The sequence below is a fragment of the Chelonoidis abingdonii genome, chromosome 3 (assembly GCF_003597395.2).
Source record: "Chelonoidis abingdonii isolate Lonesome George chromosome 3, CheloAbing_2.0, whole genome shotgun sequence".
In the NCBI taxonomy this organism is placed as follows: Eukaryota; Metazoa; Chordata; order Testudines; family Testudinidae; genus Chelonoidis; species Chelonoidis abingdonii.
Window position 1 is genome coordinate 60453025 of NC_133771.1, and position 27564 is coordinate 60480588.

Below are 27564 nucleotides of genomic sequence, written 5' to 3' on the forward strand. Positions count from 1 at the left end.
ATAAAAGATTCTTGGTTTTTGTACGGAGTACAGTTTTTCTGTACCAAGGTACAGAACTCTCCTTTCTTCTGCACAATAAAGCAACCTTTCCTTATCCCTGTCTGGCTGTCAGGGGCTCTCAACTAAGCAGACCCAACAGTTCAGTAACAGTAAGTTACTGTTTACTGTAGGCCCTGCAATTTCTAATTGGCCGGAGGAAGAGACCAGCAATGAACAAAGCAACAGCTTCCCTCACGGCTGGGCAGAGAGCAGCCGGCAGCTGAACTGTGTAGGGCACTTTTCCAAATTACACCACCACCCAGCTGTTTGTGTGCCCATTTTACCCAGAGACACACACCTCCCCACGGGGGCAGCGCGGGGCGGGCGCCCCAGCCATCCCAGCGCCTTTGCTACCCATGGGCGCAGGAGAAGAGGCCGGGCACGCGAGCCACCGCCCCCCCAGTGGGCTACCCTGGGCCTCGGGCTGGGATATCGTGACAGGGAAGGAACAAAGACCAGCCACTGACGTCACTAACGGCCAGCAGCTGCGTGAAGGGGCGGGGCTCGGCGCTTCTCCCTCCCGGGGCCGCCCGCAGGCGGGGCGGGGCACGTGAGTCGCGGCCTCGGAAATTCCGCGGGCGGGGGAGGCCGCGCTGCCTATCCGCTCAGTCCTCCAGTGCGCACGGGACGCGCTTGAGGCGCCTCGGCGGCCGCGATGGTGCCGACTTCCTGCTCCGCCCTCCTGTTGTCGGCGACCTTCGAGGGGCGGGGTCAGGAGGTCGCAGATATGGCGGCGCCCAGAGGGAGTGTGGAAAGCGGGGTCCGCGGTTCGTTCTTCCGCTGACCCCGGGGCCCCCCGCCCCTCCCGCGGTTGATCCCGAAGTCTCAGAGCTGCCCCCATGTTCCTGCTCCGCCGCCGGCACTCGCTGCCGCCCGCCGCGCTGCCCTGTCGCCGGCGGGTGGGAAGCGACGGCAACGCGCCTCGCTGGGATGTGCTCGTTATCGGCGGGGGCCACGCCGGGACGGAGGCGGCGGCAGCGGCGGCTCGGAGCGGGGTCCGGACGCTGCTCGTCACGCACAAGGCCGACACCATCGGTAACCGCGTCCTCCGGAGCCCGGAGCCGCTCCCGCTGAGCTGTGACCTCGCTGCGCGTCGCGTGGGCTCCCGGGCAGTGCCTCTCAGTCCCCGGCTGATCGTAGGCGCCTAAAGGGTCACAGCCACCGAGCCGGGGAGAGTGTTCCTGGCCACCGGTGCCGTGGGACAGCTGCGCACGTCTAGGGTCCAGTAGGACTCGTCCATTACAAGCGCTAGGCCTGGTTAACGGTACAACTTAGATCGACATAGCTGCATCGCTTGGGGGTGGAAAATTCACACCCTGAGTGCAGTAGCTAGGCTGATCTATGAACCCCTCACCCTTTCCCCCAGACACTCCAAGCTGGAAGGAAGAATGTTTCCAAAAACTAGCTACCATTGCTTGGGAGGTGGAGTTTGTAAAGCATTGGAAAAAACCCTTTCATCAGTCTAGGATGTACACTCTACTCCGCTATAACACAAATTTGGCTATAATGTGGTAAAACAGCGCTGGGGGGAGGAGCACGGCTGCACACTCCAGCAGATTAAAGCAAGTTTGATATAACATGGCTTCACCTATAATTCACAAAGATTTTTTGGCTCCCAAGGACAGCATTATAGCAGAGTAGTGGTGTATCTGTTCTATACTGCTGTAATGGCATAGCTACAGCGCTGTAGTACCCATAACGTAGATGTGGCCATAATCACAAAAGGTCGATGCCTCTCCTTGCTCTGAGATGTCCTTCTTATGTCCTTCACTCAACTAGAGTTACTTCTGTCTTAGGAGCAGGCAGTTCTACACTTAAAACTCTGCACTGGCGCTGATGCAGCTGTGCTACTGTAATGCTAATATGAAGACGCTCTTATTCTAACAAAAGAGAGCTCTACCATCAGTGTAGTTAATTTAGCTCCCCAAGAGGTGGCAGCTATATCAGCAAGAGAAGCTTTCCGCTGACAGCGCTGTCTACACTGGCCTGAGCGGGGAGGGTGGTATAACACGCACATGGTGTGTGGATTTTTCACACCCCTGAGTGACACGGTTATACCAATGTAAATCTGTAGTGTAGACCAGAGCTCAGGTTGAGTGTCTAACTAGCTAGCTGTCACTGAAACACTGTCCTTGGCTTGAAGCTTCAGTGACTACATTGTCTTTTTATGATGTATATGAGAAACAGCTGAACTTCACCCACATACTTGTGACACACACAGTCTGTGTCCCCTAGCAGCTTTGCATGTGTGGCAGAACCCAGTGGATTCTGTGGCCACACAACGATATGTAACTAACCTTTTAGTAGTTTCTGTTTTGTCTCAGATGCAGCATAGATGTATAGAATGAGTATGAGGCTAGGAGCCAAGTTCGCTGGTCTAGTGGCCAGTTCTGATACTGTGGCCTTGAGCTACCTTCTTATTAAACAGTAGTACTAAATGCTTGGGTTCAGAAAATGCAAGGCTGCCATTAGCTGATGATTAAAAGCTCTTTTGTGTTTTCTCTAGGGCAAATGTCATGTAACCCTTCCTTTGGTGGCATTGGAAAGGGGCATCTCATGAGAGAGGTAGATGCGCTGGACGGGCTGTGTGCTCGGATCTGTGATCAGTCTGGAGTTCATTACAAGGTGCTGAACCGGCATAAGGGTCCTGCTGTGTGGGGTCTCCGAGCCCAGATTGATAGGAAACTCTATAAAGAAAACATGCAGGTGAGAATGACATGGGGGAGAAGAGAAGTAATGGGGCAAAATGGGACAGGAAAATTTTTGACTGGGTCAAGGGAAATGGGAGAGAAGTAAAACCTGGGTCTAATTAGAGAAACAAATAACCCACTGTGGTCCTGGTGTCCACATTTTTAAAAGGATGTTGAAAAATTGAGAGGGCGCAGGGAAAAGACAAAACTAATTTGAGGCTGGAAACTGTGTCTTACAATGTGAGACTGAAAGAGCTCAATTTGTTTAGCTTATAAAAAAAATCTAGAGGTGACTGAATTATGGTATATTGTGGGGAGAAAATACTAGCTACTAAATAGCTCTTTAATCTAGTGGGAAAAGATATGACAAGAATCAATGACTGGAAACTGAAACCAGAAATTCAAACTGGAAATAAGGCACAATTTTTTAACAGTGAACGCAATTAACCGCTAGGGAATGGGAAATGGTGAATTCTCCAGTTCTTAAGTCTTCAAGACTGGAAGCCCTTCTGCAAGATACTTTTGTCAGACGCAAGTTTATTGAGCTCAATGCAAGGTAACTGCCTAAAAAATGTATGGCCTGTGTTGTACAGGAGATCTGAGTAGGTGATCTAATGGTTTCTTCTGGACTTAAAATCTGTTAGTCCTTCATTTCCATTTAATAAATCCCAAACAGTGCAGTAATTGGATGTCCTGGACAGCGAGTTGGATCACAAGTACAGTGAAATGACCTGATGACAGAGTGGGAAAGCAATGGGGTGAAGGAAAGGATGCTCTGTGTATCTAGGAGGGAGACTGTTGCTGAATGTTTTGGGGAAGAGGTTTTGAGATGTTATTTTGAGGGGACAACAGGCCCATCTTAGTGATGTATGGACACTCAATACTTCCTTCTTTCATGGCAGAAAGAAATCCTTAACACTCCTCTGCTGACTGTTCATGAGGCGTCTGTGGAGGATCTTCTCCTGATGGAACCAGAGCCAGACCGTCCTGGGAAATGCCAAGTCAATGGGGTCATTCTAGGTATGTACTGGAAGCTCAAGGTGCTTCACTCGGTTGGTTATGTCTTGGTCCTAAATGGGACCATGAGCGTAAACATGTCTGATTCCTCAAGCTGACCTGTGCTCGAAGTCAGGACTGGTGAAATGATAAGGAGTCTTTCATTAATCTGCTTTAGGTTGAGTATGAGCGAAACAAATTAGCCATCACAGTGGTGGGTGTGAGAACTAGGTGATTTGGGGAACAGATTTACAAAGGTTTATCTCTAGACCAGTCGTTCAGAATATGTCCCAGGCTATATGAGAAGATTTTGTTGGGTTAATCAGGTGTGCCGAAGACAAACTCCTTTCCATCTAACTAGTGTTTGATTTGTGAAAAAGGGTAAATTTTTCTTTAGTACAGTTTCTAGTAAGTAGCAGAGGGGTAGCCGTGTTAGTCTGGATCTGTAAAAGCAGCAAAGAATCCTGCTGCATCTGACGAAGTGGGTATTCACCCACGAAAACTCATGCTCCAAAATGTCTGTTAGTCTATAAGGTGCCACAGGATCCTCTGCTCCTTTTACAGATCCAGACTAACACGGCTACCCCTCTGATACCTGAAAGAATCCTGTGGCACCTTATAGACTAACAGACGTTTTGGAGCATGAGCTTTCGTGGGTGAATACCCACTTCTTTGGATGCATGTAGTGGAAATTTCCAGGGGCAGGTATATATATGCAAGCAAGAAGCAGGCTGGAGATAATGAGGTTAGTTCAATCAGGGAAGATGAGGCCCTCTTCTAGCAGTTGAGGTGTGAAAACCAAGGGAGGAGGAACTGGTTTTGTATTGGCAAGCCATTCACAGTCTTTGTTTAATCCTGAGCTGATGGTGTCAAATTTGCAGATGAACTGAAGCTCAGCAGTTTCTCTTTGAAGTCTGGTCCTGAAGTTTTTTTGCTGCAGGATGGCCACCTTATCATCAGGGAATCCTAAACCATCAACTGGACAATGATTCCCTACACTTTACCGGCCTTGGTTAATGCCGCTGGCAGGCCAGTCCTTGCCCCAGACAACCTGCCCAACCTAGCAAACTATATTTATACTCTACGGAGCTAACATGCCCACACCGCCCCGCACCATAGGCAACTCTAGCCTCAGGAACCCGAATCCATGCCAACAAATCTCAGATGCCAACTCTGTCATACCACCACATATCTACCATAGTTCGACACCATACCAGGACCTTTAACGCAGATCGCACACACCAATCATCCGACATTATTCACTCTGCACATCCACCAATGCTAAATATGCCCTCAATATGCCAGCAATTGCTGCCCCTCGCTATGCACCGTCTAACTAATAGCGGCCAAACTTCTGGACCAGTCTCCACGGAAAAGGTCAATAAATGGACACAAATCAGATCAATTAGGAATCTGGCCTAACAACCTACAAGAACCTGCCTAACACTTATCAACCTTCCTGGCCACACTACTATAGCGATAGATCTTTGATGCGTTTGGAGCCGCGTTTTAAGGCTGGCGCTGCTATGTAGATGGCCAGTGTGCTTTCGAAAATCCGGGTTTCATAGCATCAGGAGTACAACCTGGAATTCTCCTCAATGCTCTGTTGTAGCGTTAGTGCTGTGCATAGGACCTGGTTGGCCAACGCGGGAGTTTTGTCGTGGGCGTCCACCTTGCAGTGAGAGCACCGCCTCAACCTGTCCCTGTGCATAAGCAGCTGCCCGCTACCACGTCCTCTTTCTCGTCTTTGTTGCCTCTAATATCCTCCCCTTGCTCAGCGTGACTTTGCTTCGTCCGTGCCTGGAGCCAATATTAGGTATTCCTGTTATTTAATTGAGAGATGCTTTGGTGGAGCTGTTACTGTGTAGGATGTACTTAAGGGTCCTCTGTACTGAGCGGTGCCGAGAGACTGGTGCAGGTTCTTGATACACTCCAGTAGCTACTTGAACTGGTTTAGGACAGTAGTAGGCCCGTTAGTTTTGGTGGTATGACCACCGAAGATGGAAGCAGGAGCGCCATGAAGGTTCGCGGATAGTCTACTGTTCAGGAGCCTCATTCGGCTTTATAGCCGATACGGCGTGTTTAATGTGTAGCCATCCTCCCCCCCCCCCCGTATATTTGCCACCGTGGTGTCCTAGGAAGATGGAAACCTCCCGTGTAGATTGCGCTCCAGGCCCTGAGCGTGATAGCCGTGGTGGTAGAAGCTGGTTGGAATATCCGATCGATGCGAATTTTTCCAGAGTCTCGTTCGCATGCGTCCAGATGATGAAGATATCATCAATGTAGCCAATAAGGCCTAGACGAAGTGGGGAAATGAAGTTGGATGAGAGCAGCTGAGGAAGACATTGCTTCGCATGCGTCGGCCATAAAAATATTGGCATATTGTGGGGCCCATGGCCGGGTGCCCATTAGTGGTGCCACTGCACCTGGACTATATATATTGCTCATCAAAATTTGAAATTTGCTGGTGTGTGTGAGGATAAAAACCACAGAGCTTCAAGCAGCCCAGTTGTGCTCTGCTGCGCATCATTCACCGGAATACTGTTTCCTGACACAGCTTGGTATTTCCATCTGTTGATGGTGGGCATGCTTTGTGTACGACGAGCCCCTAACATCCCATGGGTGGCTAGTGAATGGTGTTTCTGCCGAAGGCCTCACCAAGGGATGCCATTGTAGTTTCCTCAGCGAAATATCAGTGAGCTCGAAATCACTGTGAAGGGAAATAGGTCGTGAGCGCGGTGCCTGGTGGAGACATTACGGTCTGAACTGAGTAGAGAGTCCACATATCGAGACAGTCCTTCAGTGAGAGTGCCAATGCCCGAGATGATGGAGTGTCCAGGATTTCCGGGTTTGTGGATCTTGGGAAGCAGCAAAAAAACTTCAGGACCAGACTTCAAAGAGAAACTGCTGAGCTTCAGTTCATCTGCAGATTTGATACCATTAGCTCAGTATTAAACAAGGATTGTGAATGGCTAGCCACCTACAAAACCAGTTTCTCCTCCCTTTGGTTTTCACACCTCAGCTGCTAGAAGAGGGCCTCATCTTCCCTGATTGAACTAACCTCATTATCTCCAGCCTGCTTCTTGCTTGCATATATATACCTGCCCCTGGAAATTTCCACTACATGCATCCAACGAAGTGGGTATTCACCCACAAAAGCTCATGCTCCAAAACGTCTATTAGTCTATAAGGTGTCACAGGATTCTTTGCTCCTCTTCTGGTAAGTGTTATCTACTTTACAGCCATCACCATCACACATAGAACCAACTGACTCCCTTGCTGACTGTCTCATCAAGATGAAGAACTGCATGGAACTGGTCCCTAGCAGTGGGCTTTTCAGGGTAGCCATCAGGCACGAGAGAAGTGTAGAAGAAATTGTTCGTAATGCTTATTTTGTGGTTATCTGGTTGTCATCCTATCTCAGTAGAAGAACTTCAGCCACCATTGCTGCCAGACCAACACCTTTCCCTAGCAATAACATGAAAATAAGCAGCTTTGCACAGATGAGGCCTTTTGCTTTAACTGTTTCATGTTTGTAAGTTCTTTTGTTTCCTCTGTCACTTTGCTGATGAGGACCTAAAATCTGTGGATAAAATTTTAATTCTTCCCATCAGAAAGAAATTCGAAGCACTCAAGGACCCTCCAGCTGTCTCTGTCATTAGTTCTTGGTGGGGAAGGAAAGGGTCTCTTTCATTTCATTGTCACATGTCATCAAAATGTGGGTCTGCAACTTATTGTGTTGTGGGAACAGCAGTATCTGTATGCTCTGTATAACTATGCTTTGTATAACCTGTATGCTCAAAAGGTCTGTTATACCCCCTCCCACCCTTTTGTCTCCCTCTCTGAATACCTGTGAAGTGGCTCCCCCTCCCTCCTGGAATGCTTGTGGGATGAATGGGCTGGTTGAACAGCTGGAAGATCAGAAGAGCTTCCAGGTAGACAAAGTGGCACTCTGATTAAGCAGTGATCACACACCCAATGTTTGGACACTGTCCAAGGTGGAGTGTGACCAACCAGATGCAGCCAAGTCATCTCTAGTCACAGGCCACGAGGAACAGGTCCTTAAAAGGGGAAGGGGCCATGTGCTCAAGGGGGCACTCACAAGCTTGTACCTCCCATGAAGGCTGGGAAGGTTAAACTGCACCTGCTTTTGTGTCTCCATTAGTTTTCTCTGTATTGACAAGAGGCACACGCAAATTCAGTGGAGAATGTGGGCTGATGCTAGGTAACAGCACCAGAAACATTAAGGGCTTGTTAATATGAAATGTGCTTATTTCTAGAAACTGATTGTATTCCAGGGGATGGAAGCAGAATCCACGCTGGGAGTGTCATCCTGACTACAGGCACATTTCTGAGGGGGATGGTCTTCATCGGCTTAAAGATGCATCCCGCTGGGCGATTAGGGGATCAGCCCTCCATTGGGCTGGCTCAGACCTTGGAGAAACTGGGATTTGCTGTGGGAAGGCTGAAGACTGGGACCCCACCTCGACTGGCCAAAGACTCTATTGACTTCAGTGTTCTGGAGAGACACACGGCTGACAACCGTCCTGTGCCATTCAGCTTCCTCAGTGAGGCTGTGTGGATCAAGGTGGGATGGAATGCTGACAATATACATGCAGTTGGTGTGAGCTGGGAGAGTGCTCTCGGGGTGATCCCTGTACTGCTGTGATCAGTACCATCAAGGCAGTGTGTGGGTGGGGTCTGTTGGCTGAGGAAGTGGTCTTGTCAATGTTTGACTCATTCAGTCAGAGGGTGTCCAGTTACCTCACCTTGATGGCTCAGAATTCAGCTTCTCTGAGGCATCAGCTCTTAGCTAGGAAGGCTAAGGCCAGCTGGAATGCCACAGACCTCTGCCCATATCCATCACCCTCATTGGGATATCTGTGCTGTAATTGGGTAGGTAGTGTATTGATTAGAGCACAGAACATGGTTTCAAGGCTCCCAAGGTTTTACTACTCTCTGCCACTGACTCACTCTTCAGCTTGTTATTTAACATCACTGAACATCTGTGCAGTGGGGATGACAACGCTACCCCCTTTCAGTGCTGTTATGAATGTTAGATAATGTTTATAGAGCCTTTTGAGGTCTTTAGAAAAAAAGTGCTAAATAAGTGCAAAGTATTATTGTTGGATTAAATCCAAGTGATTCTTGACCTCTATCAGCCAGAAGATCAGCTGTCATGCTACCAGACTCTCACCAATCCCAAAGTGGAGCAGATCATCCACGATAACCTTCACCTGAACAACCATGTACGGGAGACAACAAGAGGGCCCCGGTGAGTACAGAGAGATCCTGGAGAGATCTGCGTGTAGTGATCTGATCGTGTATCTGAAGCCCTCTGGGTCTCCCTTGTGTACCTTCTGGGAAGGCTGTTGTCAGAGATTGCTTCTCTCCAGGTCAGTGCTCTTGTCCTGATGGCTATTCCCTGTTGCAGATACTGTCCCTCGCTTGAATCCAAAGTTCTGCGCTTTCCAAACCGCATTCATCAGCTGTGGCTGGAGCCTGAGGGTCTGGATTCCAACATCATCTACCCCCAAGGGATGTCAATGACTCTGCCGCCAGAGCTCCAGGAGCAGGTCATTGCATGCATCCGTGGCTTGGAGAAAGCTAAGATGGTGCAGCCAGGTGAGTGAGGGCCAGATCACTCCAACCAGTGTGAGCTGGCCCTTTCCAAACTAGCTTTCCACAGAAGGAGGTGGAGGGGAGTCTACATTACCTCTACATTGCAAAGGCATCTGGAAATGTGACCCCTACTGTACCCAGAAGCTGAGGGTGTGGAAAAACCTACATGCTGTTGCACTTGGGGGTGAGTGGGGAGGTGTTGTATCATGCTGGGCTCTCAGTGGGAAGTCTGACATCTTTATTCTCTGGAATGGGGCAGAGGTGTTTGATTTTCTTCCTCTGATGACTGACTGATTTTATCTGTCTGGTTTGCTTGTAATAGGCTATGGCGTTCAGTATGACTTCCTGGACCCCCGTCAGCTCAGTGCTTCCCTTGAGTCCCGTCTTGTTCAGCGACTCTTCTTTGCAGGACAGATAAATGGCACCACAGGCTATGAAGAAGCTGCAGCCCAGGTGAGCAGATCTGGGAGTGCATGTTCCACACTCAGAAAGAGAATGGATATAAACTGAAAGGCCTTCTCCGAACTAGCAAGCCTGGTAGATGTAATTCGCCTCCAGTGTAGCCCCCAATGGCAGTAACAGTGTAGTGCAGACAGGGAACAGCTTTGCCACTTTCTCATCCAACACTGCTCACAGCTCGCCTGCATCCTGCCTGCATTTTGGCTTCCAGCTTGATTACCACTGCTGGAGTCGCACTAGTGGTGCATTACAGCTACGAAGTCTGTTAGTGTAGAGACGGCCAAATGGGCAGTGTGGAGACTGCAGTCCTGATGGGCATGACTGGGAGCACATATGAAAAGTCTCCAATGGCTGCATTGACTGAAGGTGTCTTAGAACTCTAGCCCTAATCAGCAACTGCAGCACTGGACTGTGAGTGGAGAAGCACTGACAATAAAAAACTAACAAAAAACAACCCACAATCTAATGGTACCGAACAGCACTGCAAACCATATATTACTGTGTCAGACAGTGGCTGCCTTGTCACTCTTCTCCTTCCTCCTGCAAGTGATTCCAGTGCTGTTCCCAGCTGGGTACTGCCTGAGTTGGGGATATCTTCTGGGATTATGCGCACATGGCCGTCGGAGCATTCAGCAGCAAAGGCCCTGCTATTCTCAGGAATAGCTTTCCTACAACTTCGTTTTTAAAAATACCAAGGAATTCTAATGTCAGCCCAAGAGGCTAGTTCCCTTGTGCCAGGTGTGATTATTGGTAGCAAGGACTAAAGCAGCTGGAAGATCTGCAGAAAAAGAATTCTCAGTGGACAGACATACAGACAGCTAGGATCATGTCGCTCACCAGTTAGCCCCTCTTAATTGATTAAGTAGCAATGATAACTAGCTCCAAGCAGTCTGGCCTAGCATTCGGGCTGAAAGATAGTCAACGTGACACACTGCTTTCAGTTGGGGGCGAACAAGGAGGGGATCCTCAGAGCTCTGGAAGGGATGTGGAGAGTCTCCTCTTTCCCAGTGCAGGAATAAAACCGCTAGGGCTGTTAAAGCATCACAGACCGTCATACACCTCATGCTACACAGATCTAGTGGCTTGTATTTGGCCACATCTGTGGATCAGGGAAGTGCCACTGTGCTGGCTTTGCAGCAGCTCCTGTGACCATTTTGCTCTCTGGCAGGGAGTGGTTGCTGGGATCAACGCTGGCCTGCGTGTTAGTGGCAAGCCCCCTTTCATCATTAGCCGCACAGAGGGCTACATCGGAGTCTTGATTGATGACCTCACCACCCTGGGCACCAACGAACCATACCGCATGTTCACCAGCCGTGTGGAATTCCGCATGTCTCTACGGCCCGACAATGCAGACAGCAGGCTCACCCTCCGCGGTAGGCAGTCGCTTCTCCTGGTGATGTTCACAGCCCTGTCTGTGCACCCTCTCTCACTCACGCGCACTCTGTCTATGAAGGTTTTGAGGAAGCTGGCTGTGTGTCCCAACAGCGATATGCACAGACATCTCGGCTGAAGGCTGCTTTAGAAGAGGCAATAGCAGTGCTAAAATCTCTTCAGTTCACCGCCACCAAATGGTCCAGGCTGGTTCCAGAGGCTCCCATAAGCACCAGTCGAAGCTCACTTACCAGGTAAAGGCTACAGCTGATCCTTTCTTGTCTGTCCAGTGCGTACTTCTGCAGAAGAGGCCCTTCCTTTTCTCTCTGCTTTCTAAAACTCAGTTAGTAAATCTAATTCTGTGGAGGTGGTGTGGTGGCAGATGGACAGCCTGTCTTTAGCCACGTAAGAGGCATAGCACTGGCTGCGGCAAAGTAGCACTTTCTATGCAATGTGCCTCAGCCCTGCTCTGGAGCGACTGTCTCCCTGGTTGTGTTAAAGGCACTCCACTCTTTAGCGCTGGTCAGCCTTGGTGCCTCTACTGAGACTTCTGACAAGGGAGGTGGTGGTTGGATGATGTGGGCCTAGGAACTAGACTGAGACCACCAACTCTTTTCAGCTAGGCCAAGTGGTAGCAGTTCTTGGTCACGGTGGCCCTAGTCCCTCCATCTCTCCTCGTCTTCCCTCTCTTTACCTTCCCTTTTGTTGTTTTTCAGGTCAATACCTGAAAACTCCCTCGTGACATACTTTCCAGTTTCAAGGTTCCTCAGATACCATTATCTAGCCACCTTCTCCCTATTTGGCTACCCAAATGTGCCCTTCTCTCAGCAAAGAGCTGCTCTCCCTTACTCATCTGGTGGTGGCAGCAAAAGGGGATAGGTTCTGTGATCATTCATCTCTGAACTGACCTTGCTGAAGCTAAATTCAGTCTCTCTCAACCTGTTCTGGATAATTCGCTGGCTTTGCTACCATGTTCTTGTTTTCACAGTGCCCTTAACATCCTTCAATATCCAGAGGTCACCATGGAGCTTTTGGCAAGAGCTATCCCAGAGCCCCTGAGAAAGTTTGCTGAATGGAGAGAACTGGCAGAGAGGCTGAAAATAGAAGGTATAGGAGTCTGCGAATCCTGCGTAACCAGATCTGCTCAATGGCTTTAGAGCTCATTCAGTGGTGAAGGAGCATAGAGCAGAAACCACAGTCATCTCTGCATGGACTTGAGTGGGGAAAGAACTATTGTCACCAGAGCACCAGACCCATTCATCTCTGGTCCCCAACTCTCCCCATGAGGCCCCTATTCTCCTCCTCTTAGGGTACGAGAGGAATTGTCTCATTGTTCATTCTGTCCTGTTTTTTCCCACCAGACCACTCCACCAGTGGCTTGCAAGCTGCCCCAGAGGACCAGCCTCTCCTCGGGAGAGAGGAACATTGTCTGTGTTTATTCATTCCCATTACAAGCTGAGTTGGTGAAACTTTCCAAAACACCTACAGGTGTTAAGCTCCCTAGTCCCTGGCAGTCAGAGGCTTAATGCTCTTAGGTACTTTTGAAAATCCCACCCAGAAGTCCTAGTTCTGGGGGCAAGAACGCCTGTGCTGTAAATGTATCTTTATTATTATTTTCTCTGTTCCCCCCACAATTCCCACTGCAGCTGTTTATGAGTGGCATGTAGCCAGCCAGCAGCAGGAAATAGAGGAAGTACGTCGAGATGAAGCTCTCCAGCTGCCAGAGGACCTAGATTACTTTGCCATTGATGCATCGTTGTCCCAGGAAGTGCGAGAGAAACTAGACTCCAACCGCCCTCAGACGGTGAGGCACTGGGTCAGGGATGGGGGTGGAACAGTGATGGAATCCCATCTAAACACCAAATGCTTCCATATCTGTCCCAGGGACTCTTTGTATGGGTGTCTAGTCTCTATTTGGAGTTGGACATCACTGGCTGGAATAAGGCTCATTGGAAAGCTTCAGAGACTCGGGTGTTGTCCAGTTGATCTGTTACTGTTTCTGCCTACAGATCGGAGCAGTCAGCCGCATTCCTGGAATTACACCAGCCGCCATTGTTAACCTGCTGAGATTTGTGAAGACCAATCAGCAAAGGATGGAGCACATAAAACACTCTAGGACTGGCCGAGCCTCACCAGAGGGAAATACGTTTGGGAAGAGTAAATTTCAGAACTCAAGCTTGAGCTGTGCTTCATGAGGAGGAACCAGAAAATAGCTTTGTTAAAATGCCTTCATGAAGGAGGCTACAAGTCATTAGACAGTACACACATGGGTATGCTACACCTAAAGCCAAAAATCATTGTAGCTGTCTTCTGTGGCTTGTGTCATCAATTTAATCTGAAGTCAGCATACCCAGGAGCTTTTATAGAGTGACCAGGAGTCTAAGTAGCTCATCAGTGTGTCTTGCTCCTCTGAAGTTAAAATAAAATTATGATGGGGATATCAGTCAACCAAGCACCTATTAAAAAGCATTGCTGAAAAAACATCCCTTCTCTCAAAGGTGTTGACTAAGGAGGAACGTATCACCCTGTTGAGCAACATGAGATGCTAGTGAGAACTAGAAAGCCAAGATCCCAGTAACTCTCTGATTATTGTCTTCAGTAGGACTTGGATTTGTCTCCAGCTCTGCAGTGGCTGGTGCTGCCTTTGCTTTTATGTGATTTCAGCCAGCTGGAAACATTCCTGGTTATGGAAAGAATTTGTAAATACTTGCCTTATAGTAACTCTTTAATGGGCTGAGGGTAATGTTAAGATACAACCCCCTGCACCTCAAATTTTAAAATTAACTTTGGAAGGTAACTCAGTTGGGAGGGCTGGCTTCCAATATGATCAAGAAGAGAAGTTAACTTTCAGTGTAGATGAACCTTTAGGATTGTTTTGTTTGTTTATTTATTTCTTTTCCAGAAGCCGTTAACTTAGGCCCAGCATATAGAGTGAGAAATGGTTACCCCAGAACACGGTAGGATGGGAAGATTGAACGTTTGGTTGTACTCGATTAATTGTTATTACTCAGAAAAGCCATACCACAGAATGGCACCTTCACTCAACAAACTTGCTCGTTTTAGTGACAAAAATAAGCGCTCTGCTCCTGTTAGACATGCAGAGTCAACAAAGCTAAGGCTGTGGAGTCTGTTTCTTCCTATGCACCATCAATGGAGTTGTGTATTAGTTTCCTGTCCATTACACCTGTACAGCCCAGCGAGACAATGAGTTTGTATGGGCATCACTGAAGGACATTAATACTGGCGGGCAGGCATGAGAAAGAAAGAAAGAAAGAATCCAGCTTTACTTTGCCTCTAGGTTGAGTTTGCAGGGCTGGCATTCAGGAAAAAAACATCTTTTTGCTTTGTAAATATGACACACGCACCATGCCCAATGCCATTTTTGCAGGCATCTTTCAGAGCAGAACTACATTTCTAGGCCACGTGGAACAGCTTTGGAGTGACTGCTCTTTTATCTGTGCTTGGCTTCGTGGGAAACTGAGTGGAGTTGCCAATCCTCTGTCATAAGCCCGAATTCACTGATGTCAAAACAATAGCACAAATGTGTCTTTTTGCCTGTTTGAAAACAGAGGTAGATCACTTACTGCAAAAACTAAATGCTGGGAATGGAGAATATATTTATAATGTTGTCTGGGGGGGATTGCAGTTAGTTTTAGAATGCTGCAACACACACTTCTAATAGATAAACACAGCTTAAAATACTCACTATCCATGGAACATAATACAGAATTAATAGTGCTACAGAGACGCATGTGAGAGAAACTAAATGCCAACAATGATTTCCTGTATGCCAGACCACTTAATTGTTTTACCATATAAGTCTTGGAAGGACATAAATATTCTCTAACAAAAAGCAGTTAGCACTGGTATATATTCCATGATGGAACTGACTTTGCAGGGCGTTCCTGGCTGTAGGCCTTTCTCTTTTCCCCTTCCCTCCATGTTAAAAAGATTGTGCCTTTTAAGCAAAATAAAAATTGCTTACGTTTCAGGAAGTACCTTAGGGATTGATTACCAGCCCTTGGAATTAACCAGGATGTCTAAGCCTGTGGGTAGGAGAAGTCTGAAATGGCATTTCCTTTCAAGTATGAAAGCAGTGAGTGAACAGGCTTGCCTAAATATCTGTGGTATCCAGTGCTCTGTCAGCTCTTTGGAGGAGACTCACCCCTCTCAGTTGCCACAAGAGATGGGAAAAGGTGAGCTTGCACAATCCTAGGTAATATGAAGAAACTCCTAGGTCTCTTCTATACTCCAGCCATCTAGCAGTGGGATAGTCTGCATCACACACATTTTACTCTGATATTAACAACTCAAAATAGTAGCATGTAATAAAGTAGGTGGTAGCTGTACTTCACTTAAAAGCTGAGATTGACATTTTCTTCAAACTCATTGTAGCTTTTAAAAAGATTAAATGTGAGCAAATGCAAACAATCACAGGAAAAAGCAAATATTGCAGCTTTGTTTGGCCCAGGGGTTTGTACGAGATTTATAAGGGTCCAGAACCCACTACAGATTGAGATTGTGTGTATTACTTAATCAGTAAACTGTTCAGGATAGAACTGTCTCGCACTATCTGTATGTACAGTGCCTAGCCCAATGGGGTTCACATCTCTGCTGGCATCTCTAGGTGCTATAATAATACAAAGTAATAATGTGTAATAAATAATAAACTTTTATTCTATATTATTGCAGCCTCAGTTGGTGAGAATAGGCCAATGTGGCCTGGATATCCTTTATAACGGGTGAGTAAACTGCGGCCCCGGGGGCCACATCCAGCCCTCCAGCTGATTTAAACTGGCCCTCAAGCGCCTGCTGGGAAGAGGGGTCTGGGGCTTGCCCTGCTCCTGCACTCCAGTCGGGGAACGGAGTTGGATGCCATTCTGTGCACTTGTGCCAAGGCTCCCGGGAGCAGCAGCATGTCCCCTCTCCGGCTCCTATGTTTAGGGGTAGCCAGGGGGCTGTGTGCGCTGCCCCAACCCCAAGCGCCACCCCCGCATCTCCCATTGGCCAGGAACTGCGACTAATTGGAGCTCAAGGGGCAGTGCCTGCGGACAGGGCAGTACATAAAGCCACCTGGCCCCACCTCCGCATAGGAGCCAGAGGGGGACATGTCGCTGCTTCCAGGAGCTGCTTCAGGTAAGCAGCCCCCGGAGCCTGCACCCCTCACCTTTTCCCATTCCCCCAACTCCCTGCCCTAGCCCTGATCCCTCTTTTGCACCCCAGCCCAGAGCCCCCTCACACACCCTGAACTCATTTCTGACCCTACCCCAGTGTGGTAAACGTCTGTCCCAAATCTGGACCTTAGCATCCAAAATCTGGGTGCTTACTATGATTCCCCCAAACTTGTACCAGCTTGGATCTTATCTCGCTGCCACCAGATAGGATTCTGGCTCCTATCAGCCTGGGTTCCCCAAATATTCCTTGGGGGGACCCCCTCTTTGGCCTCCCCAACTTCCCCTGGAAAGACCCCCAAGACTCAGAAGTATGAGTCTTACCGGTAAGGGAATTATCTCCCCTCCCTTCCCTCTCTCTCTCTCAGACATTCCGCTCTGAGCAACCTCAGGGAATGGATGCAATCTCTTTACATCACAATATCGAGAAACCTGCCTCCTCTTCTCCAAAGAGACAGCCCTCCAACACAGGGAAACAGAACTAATCTTACCTCTATTCCCTGTAACTTTTACCCGAGCTTGTTTCCCGCCTGGGCAATAGGAAGTACACGAGCCTGGTCCTCCCTGCTTCACAGGGTAGAACAGGCTCGGGGACAGAAAATTTCTTTCCTTTGTCACTAGGAAGAAAACTCCACAGTTTTAAAGAACCTTTATATAAAAGCAAAACTACACTGATCTAACCACTGAACATTAGAATTTCAATGCAGGGGATGTGGCTTATAGGAAAATAGAATAAACGTTGATTTAAGATAGCACAATACCAGTCCAGCAAATCACACACATGTTTACACACACTCGCTTATATGTTTTGTTTCCTTTGTAAAACCTTGATATAGTATTGAAAGACGAATTGAGATAGCGAAAAAGCTTGCTTTTACTCACAGCCGAGGAACAAAGACCCCGAGTTTCCAGTTCCCTCCCAGACTTTAAAAAAAATCCAGGTCTCTGATTGGTCCTCTGGTCAGGTGTTTGGTTCCCCCTTTGTTCACCCTTTACAGGTAAAAGAAAATTAACCCTTACCTATCTACTTATGACACCCAGAGCCCCCACCCCCCCTCCATTCCCTAACCCTAATTTCATGAGCATTCATGGCCTACGATACAATTTTCATACCAAGATGTGGCCCATGGGCCAAAAAGTTTGAGCAGCCCTGCCTTATAAAGACTAGAAGTCCAATGGCGAGGGCACTAATCTGGGACTCTGACACTGAGCTGGGGGCAGAGGTAGATACACTGGAGGGTAGGGATAGGGTCCAGCATGACCTAGACACATTGGAGGGTTGGGCTAAAAGAAATCTGATGAAGTTCAACAAGAACAAGTGCAAAGTCCGGCACTTAGAACAGAAGAATCCCATGCACTGCTACAGGCTGGTGTCTGACTGGCTAAGCAGCAGTTCTGCAGAGAAGAACCTTGGGATTACAGTTGGACTAGATGACCTCCTGAGGGGTCTTTGAACCCTTAATCTTCTGTGACTCAGAGGAAGCTGGATTCAGTTCCCTGTGCTGCCACAGATTTATTGTGACTTATGGCTTGTCTACACTGGCAATTTACAGTGCTGCAATTTTCTGGCTATGGAGTGCGAAAAAACACCCCCTTGAGTGCAGCAAGTTTCGGCGCTGTAAAGCGTCAGTGTAAACAGTGCACCGGTGCTGGGAATTGTGCCCCTCGTGGAGGTGGGTTTTTTAGAGCGCCATGACCCCGCAAGGCACGTTAAAGTGCTGCTGCTGCGGCCGTGCTTTAACATTGCCAGTGTAGACTAGCCCTTAGACTGGGGTAGGCAGCCTATGGCACGTGTGCCAAAGGCAGCACATGAGCTGATTTTCAGTGGCACTCAACAGTGCCTGGGTCCTGGCCACCGATCCGGGAGGCTCTGCATTTTAATTTAATTTTAAATGAAGCTTCTTAAACATTTTAAAAACCTTATTTACTTTACATACAACAATAGCTTAGTTCTATATTATAGACTTATAGAAAGAGACCTTCTAAAAATGTTAAAATATATTACTGGCACACGAAACCTTAAATTAGAGTGAATAACTGAAGACTGGGCACACCACTTCTGAAAGTTTGCTGACCCCTGCCTTAGAGTCTGAATTACCTATCTCACAGGAGTGTTGTGAAGCTAGCTAAAGACTCAGCAATTATGGTAATGAAAGGGGGCATAGAAGTACTTGAGAGGTGACAAAACACCCAACCACTCACTGATTTCAATGACGTAGTGTCTATTCAGTGCCGGAGAATACACCATAAATAATGACTGACTGATTTATACTCTACACACTAATTAATGCATGACAATTGGGGGCACGGGGTTGTGTGCGTGGAATTGAAGGCAGAATTTGGAAGCAAGGTGTTCAGAAATAAGCTGCTGTGAGAATTTAAACTTGGCAAGCAGGCAACCTTCATTAGAAAACCAGTAATCAAAGGTCTGCTTTTGCGGACACTGTTATCCATATGTTTAGTAACAGAATGGAATTACATTAGAAATGGGTTTTAGATACTAGGCAATATCCCTTCTAATGTGTCCCATAAATAGGGAGTGAAGAGACTTGAATCCTGTCTGCACTAGGAGTGGGTGGAAACCTGGGTGCTCTGCAGTTGAGTATTTTTATACAGAATCTGAATTTAGTAAATCATTGTTTTGCACTAAGCTATAAACACACTTTCTAAATGCTTTTTCTAAGCCAGTGTAGAGCAGCTCTTGATCTAACATTGCAGGGAATGTTTGTTTCCCTTCCAGCTCAGTCAGTCACGTCAGGGCAGATCCTTGTCCTCTCCATTTACAGTAAGAGCCAAGTCAGGGGCCAGGAATGCAATAGGACGGTTCGCAGGCTGTCAACTTGTGGGATTAGTATTTTGGACAGCCCAGCTGCAGACTGGCCTTTGAATCCCAATGATTTGGAAGGTTCAGAGGTTTCTGCACCTCTACTTGTAAGACTGCTGTTCAGTGCATACTCCTGGCAAGCATTTCTTTGAACTTCATTCTTATAGTATCAGTTTCCATGTCAGCTTGAGAGTCTTAAATTTTAACCTTTTGTTGTGTAAGTTGCATACTGTGCTCTCAGCACTTATAGAAATTGACCAGTAACTAGACTGGCATGAAACCAAAGGGCTTTGTTGTTGACTTCATTGGCACTATACCAATTTACACTGGCTGAGTTCTGCTGTTCTGGGGTTTGCTGGAGAGGGAACACTTCAGTTCCTTGCTACTGCTCTCATTTTAATCAACATGGAGGGATAGCTCAGTGGTTTGAGCATTGGCCTGCCAAACCCAAGTTTGTGAGTTCAATCTTTGAGGGGACCATCTGGGGCAAAACCAGTACTTGGTCCTGCCTAGTGAAGGCAGGGGGCTGGACTCCTGAGTTTCAAGGTCGTTTCCATTTCTAAGAGATTGGTATAGCTCCAATTATTACCTTGTAAACAGTTTAGCTAAAGCTCTTTTAAAGTTCAAAAGAACTCCAGTTGATAGCTTCACCCTCTTTGTTGTTGCTGGCAGACAACGTATGCTTCTCTGAGTTTTTTCTTGTTAGTTGTCATTCAGTAAGAGAATCCTTTGTATCCCCTTCCTTTAATGGAGTACAAACTACTGCTACAAAGGCAAACAAAAGCGTTTGCCAATAAAATAGCTAGAGACCAGAAGAGGTGAGATGGACTATAATGGCACAGCACGGAGTTCCTACATTTTTAGGGGGTGCAGACAATTCAGTTTCGCAGAACATTGGAACCTCTAGACAAGACGTTGCCCCAAACTGAATGTGGGATGGGTTGATGGTAAAAGGAAGGGGAAAAACATCTACAAACTGGCAGGTACTGTGGCTTATCAAGATGATCTGGCAACGAAGGTCGCCCACAGCTTGAATGTTTTGTCATGTCCGTAACTGTTGAAACAACAGTTCAGCTATGAAGGAGCTACTGCCCTTTCAACAAGACTGTTCGCTCTCCTCTTGTCCACCCTGCTGCAGTGTGCTCTGCTGTGGGCAGAAGGAAAGCCATGCAGAAGCTGTGCAGAATGACGCAGATGGGGGAGAAGTGAATGCAGCATGCCACGTATCACAGTTAGGGTGACCAGAGGTCCCAAGAAAATCAGAACTGTCCTGATTTTTAGACGTTTGTGCTGCGTCCCGATATTTCGCACTGCTGTTTTGTTTCGTTCTGCCGGCAGGACTCCGCTTCTCTTTCTGTCTCCCCCCCTTACCCCCCGCCTCTGTCGGCGGAACTTCCCCTTTTTTTCTTCATCCCCTCGGGTCACCCTAATCACATTCGGTCAGTACTGGCTCCCCATTCAATTTCAGATCCATTTCAATATCCTCCCCTGAAGCTTTAACACCCTCAATGAGCCAGGCCCGGGTTGTCTCAGAGCCTCGCCTCTTACTCCAGCCTGGCAGCTATAATGGATTCTGGCTAAAACTCTTGGTGCCTGGCAGAATGGGCTTTTTGAGGAGAAGCCCTAAGGCTTAGCCATGGAACTTCTCTGCCAATTGCAATCAAGGAGCATCAGCTGTGTGCGTTCGGGTTACTTTGCTCCAAAATGTCTGTGAGCAGAAACAGAAACTGCTATTCCGCATTCCACACGTCTAACGAATGCATTCTTCCTGCAAGGTCCTGGCCGCCCTTTGTTCTGCAGTAATAAAGTGTCCGTTTCACAAAGCTCTGAAACATGCCACTGGGTGGAGCTCAATAACCACGTTGCTGTCCGAGCAGGAGCAATAGCTCCAAAGTCTTACTCAGCATTTGTCCAGTGATTCCTGGTGTGAACAACAGCAGCTGTGTAGGGAACCAAGCTGGACTGGTAGATTCCAACCCAGAACCCTCAAAAAAAACAACCAAATCTCACCTGTTTTTCACGACGCACTTAATCTAAGACCATGTAAAACTGATTAATTTTTTTAACACGTCACCCTCTTGTGGACTTGCTAAGAAAACTTTTTTAAAAAAATTATTATAAGCAGGGAGCGGAGGCTGTCAAAATGGACTATTTTGGGTAAATATTTTAATTATTAAAGCCCAAGATGTAGAAACAGGAAGTGGGAAACTGGGTAACATCAAAAGACAGCTATTCAGCACTGCAAGTGGGAAAAGAAAGCTCATTACAGCAAGACTCCTTGGCATTGTGTTTGTTAAAGGCAGAGGTGGAAGTGAGGGTGAGGAACAAGGGTGGACAGATCCTTCAGAAAGCAATCATTGGCTTTGTGAGAATGCAGCTTCTAATTTAGCCAAGCAACAGGCCTCTTGTTAGTTCTTTTGTCTCCTGTACGCAGTGGCAGATTAATTACCCAGCACCAGGCGGGACAAGACACCCCCGCCCTCTCCCCCCCGACACACATATATGCCCCCCAGCATCCACTGAGCCTGGTTCCCCACAGAAGCATCTGGGGATGGGGTCAAGGGAAGACCCTGCCTCTCCACTGCAGCCCTGGGACGGGTGGTGCGCTCAGTCCCTGCTGCAGCCCCAAGGTCTTGGCACGGAGACAGACCTTCTCTGGCCTTGGGGCCCCAGGGGAAGAGGGGACACAGAAAGGAGCAAAAGGGGTTGGTGGTGCAATGAGGGGGGGGGGAACCCTGCGTGGAACAGGGTTGAGCTAGGGGGAAGAGACAAAAAGGGCAGGGCTGCAGGCAGCAGAGATGGAAAGTGGGCAGCCACTTCTGCGCCTGCTTGCTCTGACCCATAGCCCCAGGAAACCTTAATCTACCTCTGCCTGCATGATGGAGGAACGTGTCACAGCCCCCATATATGTCTAGGTGCGAGAGGCACGTGTGAAAGCAAATTAAGGGCGAAGCGCGCGCGCGCACACACACACACACACACACACACCCTCCCTCCCTCCCTCCCCCCCCCAGCTTTTTGGTCAAGGAAGCAGAACCATATCGCACCCCCTCCCTTTCACAGGGCTCCAGCCTTTTGCCACCAGAGCTGTGGCTCTTTGGAGTGAGGTTCTCTTTCTAGGACTGAAAGCAGTTTTCTTGCGCTGCATTTGACTCCTCCCTTATACATTATGTGTGTGTGTGTCCACCCCGCACCAGGGCGGTCTTGCCAACAGGGAAGTGGCTCTGTGCCCTGTCTGCGCTTACAGTGAACCCTGCTGTAGGCGACCAGTTGTCATGGATGGGCCCCAGACTTCAGTCAGATATCTCAAGCGCTGAGGCTTTAAGACAAGCTTTTTCGTCTCACTCCTATAACGTCACCCCCCGCCCCCCGTCTCAGACAAAGCAGCTTGCCTCACCCTATGCAAAGTTTGTCAGCCTTACAGCTGCTTGGCTGCCTGCAGGAATGTAGGCCGAGCTGCACAGGGGGCTGCTTCTACTCAGCCGCCCAGAACACAATCCAAAGGGAAAACAAGGCTAATGCTTAGCTTGGGGGGGGGGGCTCTGTGCCATAGTCTCAGGCTGCCTCATAAGTAGCAGGAACCCAGTTAGCAGTCCACACATGCACCTAGCTTAGGACAGGGAGGGTCTGAGAAAACCAGATGTCACCTTTCCCAGCAAAGTGACCTTTTTAATTAACTAGCTGGTGAAAAGGTGCCAATGTTTGCACTGACGTTAATACTTCCACCCGCTCACTTTGAGGAGAACAAACATGCTCAGGCAACAGCGAAGTGACAAAGAGGGAAAGAAAGGACACAACAGTCCTCCAAGATTACACTTATCATGGCTGTGGGGAAAAAAAATCTGCAGGGCACCAATTGGGCACCTCAGCCACCTAAAACCCCCCACCAACAAACTCCTTGGCAGACAGCATCCTTGCATCAAGGGATAGCGAAAGAATATCACTTTCCTCATTTACTGTCCATCAGCAAAAGATGACACGTTTATAGGCTCAGCCAAGGTGGCCATCAGCAGGAAGGTTACCTGACCTCTGGAAAGTTTACCTCTCCCCTCCATCTATCTGCCTTGGATCTTACACTTGTGAGCTTATCCTGTGGCCTAGCCTATTACAGTAAGGCAGCTGCTTTCAAACTTTTTGAGCTGAGTCATCCCACCCCCTGCTCCCCCTTTGAGTTACAATTTTTGGTTGTGCCCCCTCCCACAATACCCTTCCTCCCGCAGGATTTCAGGGTGGAGACAGGCATGCGAGCCATGGTCCCTAGGGGCAGAGCCAGTACTAGATGCAGAAGCTTCCAGGAATGAAAATCAGCGCATGGCCCTGGTGGATGTTGACACTGATCCACAGCACCACCTCTACCATTGAGGTGAGTTGGGGTAGAAGTGGTGAGCCCTCCCCGAGCTTCCTGCCGTCACCGCTCACCACCCTGAACATTTTGCTGAGTCCTCTCCGCCCCCTAGTTAGAAAAGCTCTGCTTTATTGGGAAAAAGTTAATCTGAACTTTTGTTTATAAGCGATGAAGAAGCTGCGGCCCATCACAGTAATCTGCTGGCAGGCTGTGAGACAGTTTCTTACATTGACCATCCACAGGCATGGCCGCCCACAGCTCCCAGTGACCATGCCGGTTCACCATTCCTGGCCAATGGGAGCTGTGGGAAGCGATGGGGGCTGGCTATTTAACAGCGATTTACAGACTTGTTCCTAACTGAATTAAACTAAACGTCTTTCAGTTTAAACTACTTACTTTAGCCATTCACTAAACTCTTTCAAATAACACCCTCAGTTAAATAGCTGCAAGTCAGCTAGCAGTCAAGCCATAACCAAGATCATTGCTAGTTGCCTGTCCTAAGTGGAGAGAAATGTAAAGCACCCCTGCCAGATCACCATCCCACTCACAAGTTTTTTTTAACAATGACCTGTTTTCCCATTTTTGTTGCTTCATGCCCTCATTAGTTAAAACTGTTTTATAGGGGTATGGCAGTTAGGGAGGTACGAGCTGAATTTAAACACAATACTTGATGCATAGTGTTGGGGATTTTTTATAAACATGTAAGTATTTTTTAAGTTTGTTTCCTCTATTAAAAACTAGTAATTTAGGATGTGCAACAGAAATTAGCAAGACCACTAGATCTCTAGTTTCACTCTTCCAGTGTAGGTCAGTATCCAAGAGTTATTTACTACTCTGACCATTCCAATTTAAAATAAATTTGATAGTGGGCATCTACCATTTTTCCCATAGGCTATTGTAATGTTTACCATTTAAGTAGGGCTATCAAAGCATCACACACAAACAAATCTCACATACTGTGGGATAATTTGAATATTAAGTTATTTATATTAAGGACAGTGTGACAGCTGGGAAGAATACATCTTGGGAAATAATCAGAGACCAGATGCAGTTCTCAGCTATGGAATTTATTAGGTTGACTGAAATAGTCTTAAACCCAAAATTTTGCTTATAAAATCTGAGATGCTTTTACACGTGTTCATAGATTTTTAAGTGTCCCCCACAGCAGTGTATTAGATCATAAAACCAGAAAGCAAAACTAGCCTAGTTACACTGTCTAGCTAACTAACTAGCTCAGTTACACTGTCTAGACACTAACTAGCTCAGTTACACTGAGAGTGCTCAAAAATAAACTCCCAGCATAAATGGTGAAAAGTTAAACTGTAAATTGTTTTTAATACTCAAAGGTGACATTTTAGTAACACAGTCAGGACCAACAGTTAGAGTTTGGAGAATTCAGACAATACATACAAAAATGTATTAGGCTATTGCCTTTTGACCTAAAAATTCATCTGAAGTTTCTCTCCCCACCCATACACAAAAAACCCCAAACAATTAATCAACTTTGGGATTTATTTATTTTTGGCAGTTTAGCTTGTCAGATTTTCTCTCATTCAAGTCTCTAGTCAGCTAGGTTTTAGGTCTGAATTCTCCTCCTTTCATTTCCCTCATGCTGCAGCATTTTCTATTTGAGGGAAATGACTTTTATTTCAGAAATTTACAGACCATGTGAAAACAGCATCCTAAAAAAAAAAAAAAAGTTCCACAGCAAGCATTTCTGCCTTCCTTCTCTGCCAGCTGTTCATCAGCTAGCCACATTTCATCAGCCAGCACCTGCTAGGTTACAAGCTAAAATCTCTCGGCAGTCTTCTTGCCTCTAAAGAAACTTCTGATGTTGAATCACCTCCTTTCCACATGCTCATTTTCAAGCCACTGTGCAGCACAGACTCAGTTTTTAAGGGGAAGGTTTGTAATGGAAAACTCAGGTTGGTGTAAACTAAGCCTTCAACATGCAGAGAAAGGTGACAGTACAACAGCGTAACATTATATTGGTACTTTGTCCCAAACTGTATCAATGCAAAACCAGTAGCTACTCCCTAAAGGCTGGCTGCATATTCATATTATAAATTTATATCAAAATCTTCCTTCAGAAGTCTAAAAGAAACATACTTTGAAGATAGTTCACTGGCACTGTGGTGGCTTTACTAAACTTTTCATTCTAATTGAATAGGATCCTATTTTTTACCTGCATCAATACTTTTATCAAATTAGTTAAATTCCTGACATGTCATGGTTGGAGGACAATTCAGAAAAGTTTTTTATGCATAATTTGTACAGTCATCTTCTTAAATATTGCAACAGCTTATGGGAAATGTATACACTACCTAGAATTTTACATTTGTGATTATCTTTCTGCTATTAGAAATACAATAACCTACATCAACACTGAAAATTTAGACACTTTCATTATTACTTTTTAAATACCACCATCTTCCTGAAGGAGAAAGGAATAGAAGATTCCTCCCCTCCCCATTAGTGAAGTGGTTTATTGGATTAAAGACTATGTGGAAATATAACTGAGGTTGGCTAGCAGAAGGGATGGGGTTAAGACAAAAAGGTATGAACAGCTTGGTATTATCCAGGAAATGTATCTTAAGCTATGAAACTAGAAGTTTATCCAACAATTTCATTAACTGAGGGATGGGTGGAGAAAATGAAGTCAGTACAGAAACATACTAGCCTTTCACTATCTGCAGTGGCCCTTGCAGACAACTTGAAATGTGGTAATAAGTGAAGGGGGGCGGGAGAGGGAAGTATGTTACAGATGAAAATATAGGTCTGACTGAGAAGTTGGTGCTAGTAATCATTTTTAGCAATACTAACCATTAAGCCACAAAGTTTAATCATCTTTGCTATGTTGTTTGTGAAGGCTGTGGAAAACATGTATGTGAAAGATTGATATAGTAATTTTGGATCATTGTGCAGCTGAAACCTCTGATTAACCTGCAGACAAGTACTGTTGATGCTTTACAGGCACTCTGGCCCTGCCAAACTTCGTAACTTGAATCTCGTTGCCAGTTTGTATTTTAAATTTGGGGTGGGGGGAGAAGAGGATGGGCTGGTAATGGATTATACATTAGTTTTCCCAATCCCATTAGTGCTTTTACAGAGAACTGGACCAGATTCAGACCTTATGTAAAGGAGTCCTTTGACATCAATGAAGTTCTTCCCCAAGTTTAAATTTGGCTCCTTTGGCATTCTAATATCCAATTCAAAACAGACAAAATCAGTTCTCAAGCTTTGTTGAAGATTTCTGAGCCCCAGTAGGCCCAGCCATATTTAAGTATAAATGTGCCTTCAAACGTTTGTTAGTTCTTAAGCATTTTAATCGCTTGTTTTAAATCTAAGTACTAGTTCTATTCTCCAAATTTACTCATGAGTAAGATTTTGTAAGTTAGTGGCTTCCAGAGCTTTTATGTCAAACTTCAGGATGTTAAGATAAAAGAATTTTTCTAATAGAATTTTTAGTTAATTAGTGTCACCTGAGATGTGTAACAGGCTCACAGCCAGAAGTTAAATTGCAGGACATCATGATTTCAAAGCAACCTCCACGGACTTACTTTTGTCTAGATTCCAAGTGTCCCAAATCTATGATACTAAAAATTAAAAAAAATTCTATTTCTTGGAAATTCAACAATTAAACAGTTACTTAAATTTACAATCTGTCATATAGACGGGTTGATTTCAGCAGCAAAAATGTATAAGTCTGAAAGCTGCAGTAAACTTAACTATGCAAGTCATCTGGACTACACAGAATTCAAACTAACATGAATAATGTTTACACACCTATCCATTAGAGTTATGGACAAACTAGAAAAAGTGGAAATTGAGTTCAAGTGTGCGCAAGATGTCCCAACTAATCTAGTTGTACTTGGCAAAGAAAACAAGTTTATCCTTTGAAGTTACTGTCCATCCCACCTTCCTCAGTAAAAAACCACAAACTTGGTTTATTGAATGTGTTGTAGAATGCACCACTCTGCAATACATTACTGCATCTGATTTGTCCAGTCAATATCTTTAGTCAATCAATGAGGAAGTGTTTATGGT

The 27564-nt window shown here is 46.6% G+C and overlaps 1 protein-coding gene across 1 annotated transcript; it reads left to right on the top strand.

Annotated features, from left to right (window-relative positions):
- Nucleotides 1–729: 729 nt before the first annotated feature.
- On the top strand, nt 730–15863 carry MTO1 (mitochondrial tRNA translation optimization 1). The gene is made up of 12 exons (XM_032764081.2): nt 730–1074; nt 2546–2745; nt 3632–3749; nt 8024–8313; nt 8888–9000; nt 9160–9350; nt 9670–9800; nt 10975–11179; nt 11260–11431; nt 12166–12284; nt 12824–12981; nt 13187–15863. The coding sequence occupies exons 1-12, from the start codon at nt 879–881 to the stop codon at nt 13370–13372; spliced, it is 2079 nt and encodes a 692-aa protein (XP_032619972.1). The 5' UTR covers nt 730–878; the 3' UTR covers nt 13373–15863.
- The last annotated feature ends 11701 nt before the right edge of the window (nt 15864–27564 follow it).

Coding starts and splice junctions, on each gene's coding strand:
- MTO1 (XM_032764081.2), top strand. CDS start 879: ATGTTCCTGCTCCGCCGCCGGCACTCGCTGCCGCCCGCCGCGCTGCCC. Junction 11,180..11,259: donor CAGCAGGCTCACCCTCCGCG/GTAGGCAGTCGC, acceptor CTGTCTATGAAG/GTTTTGAGGAAGCTGGCTGT. Junction 11,432..12,165: donor AGTCGAAGCTCACTTACCAG/GTAAAGGCTACA, acceptor TTGTTTTCACAG/TGCCCTTAACATCCTTCAAT.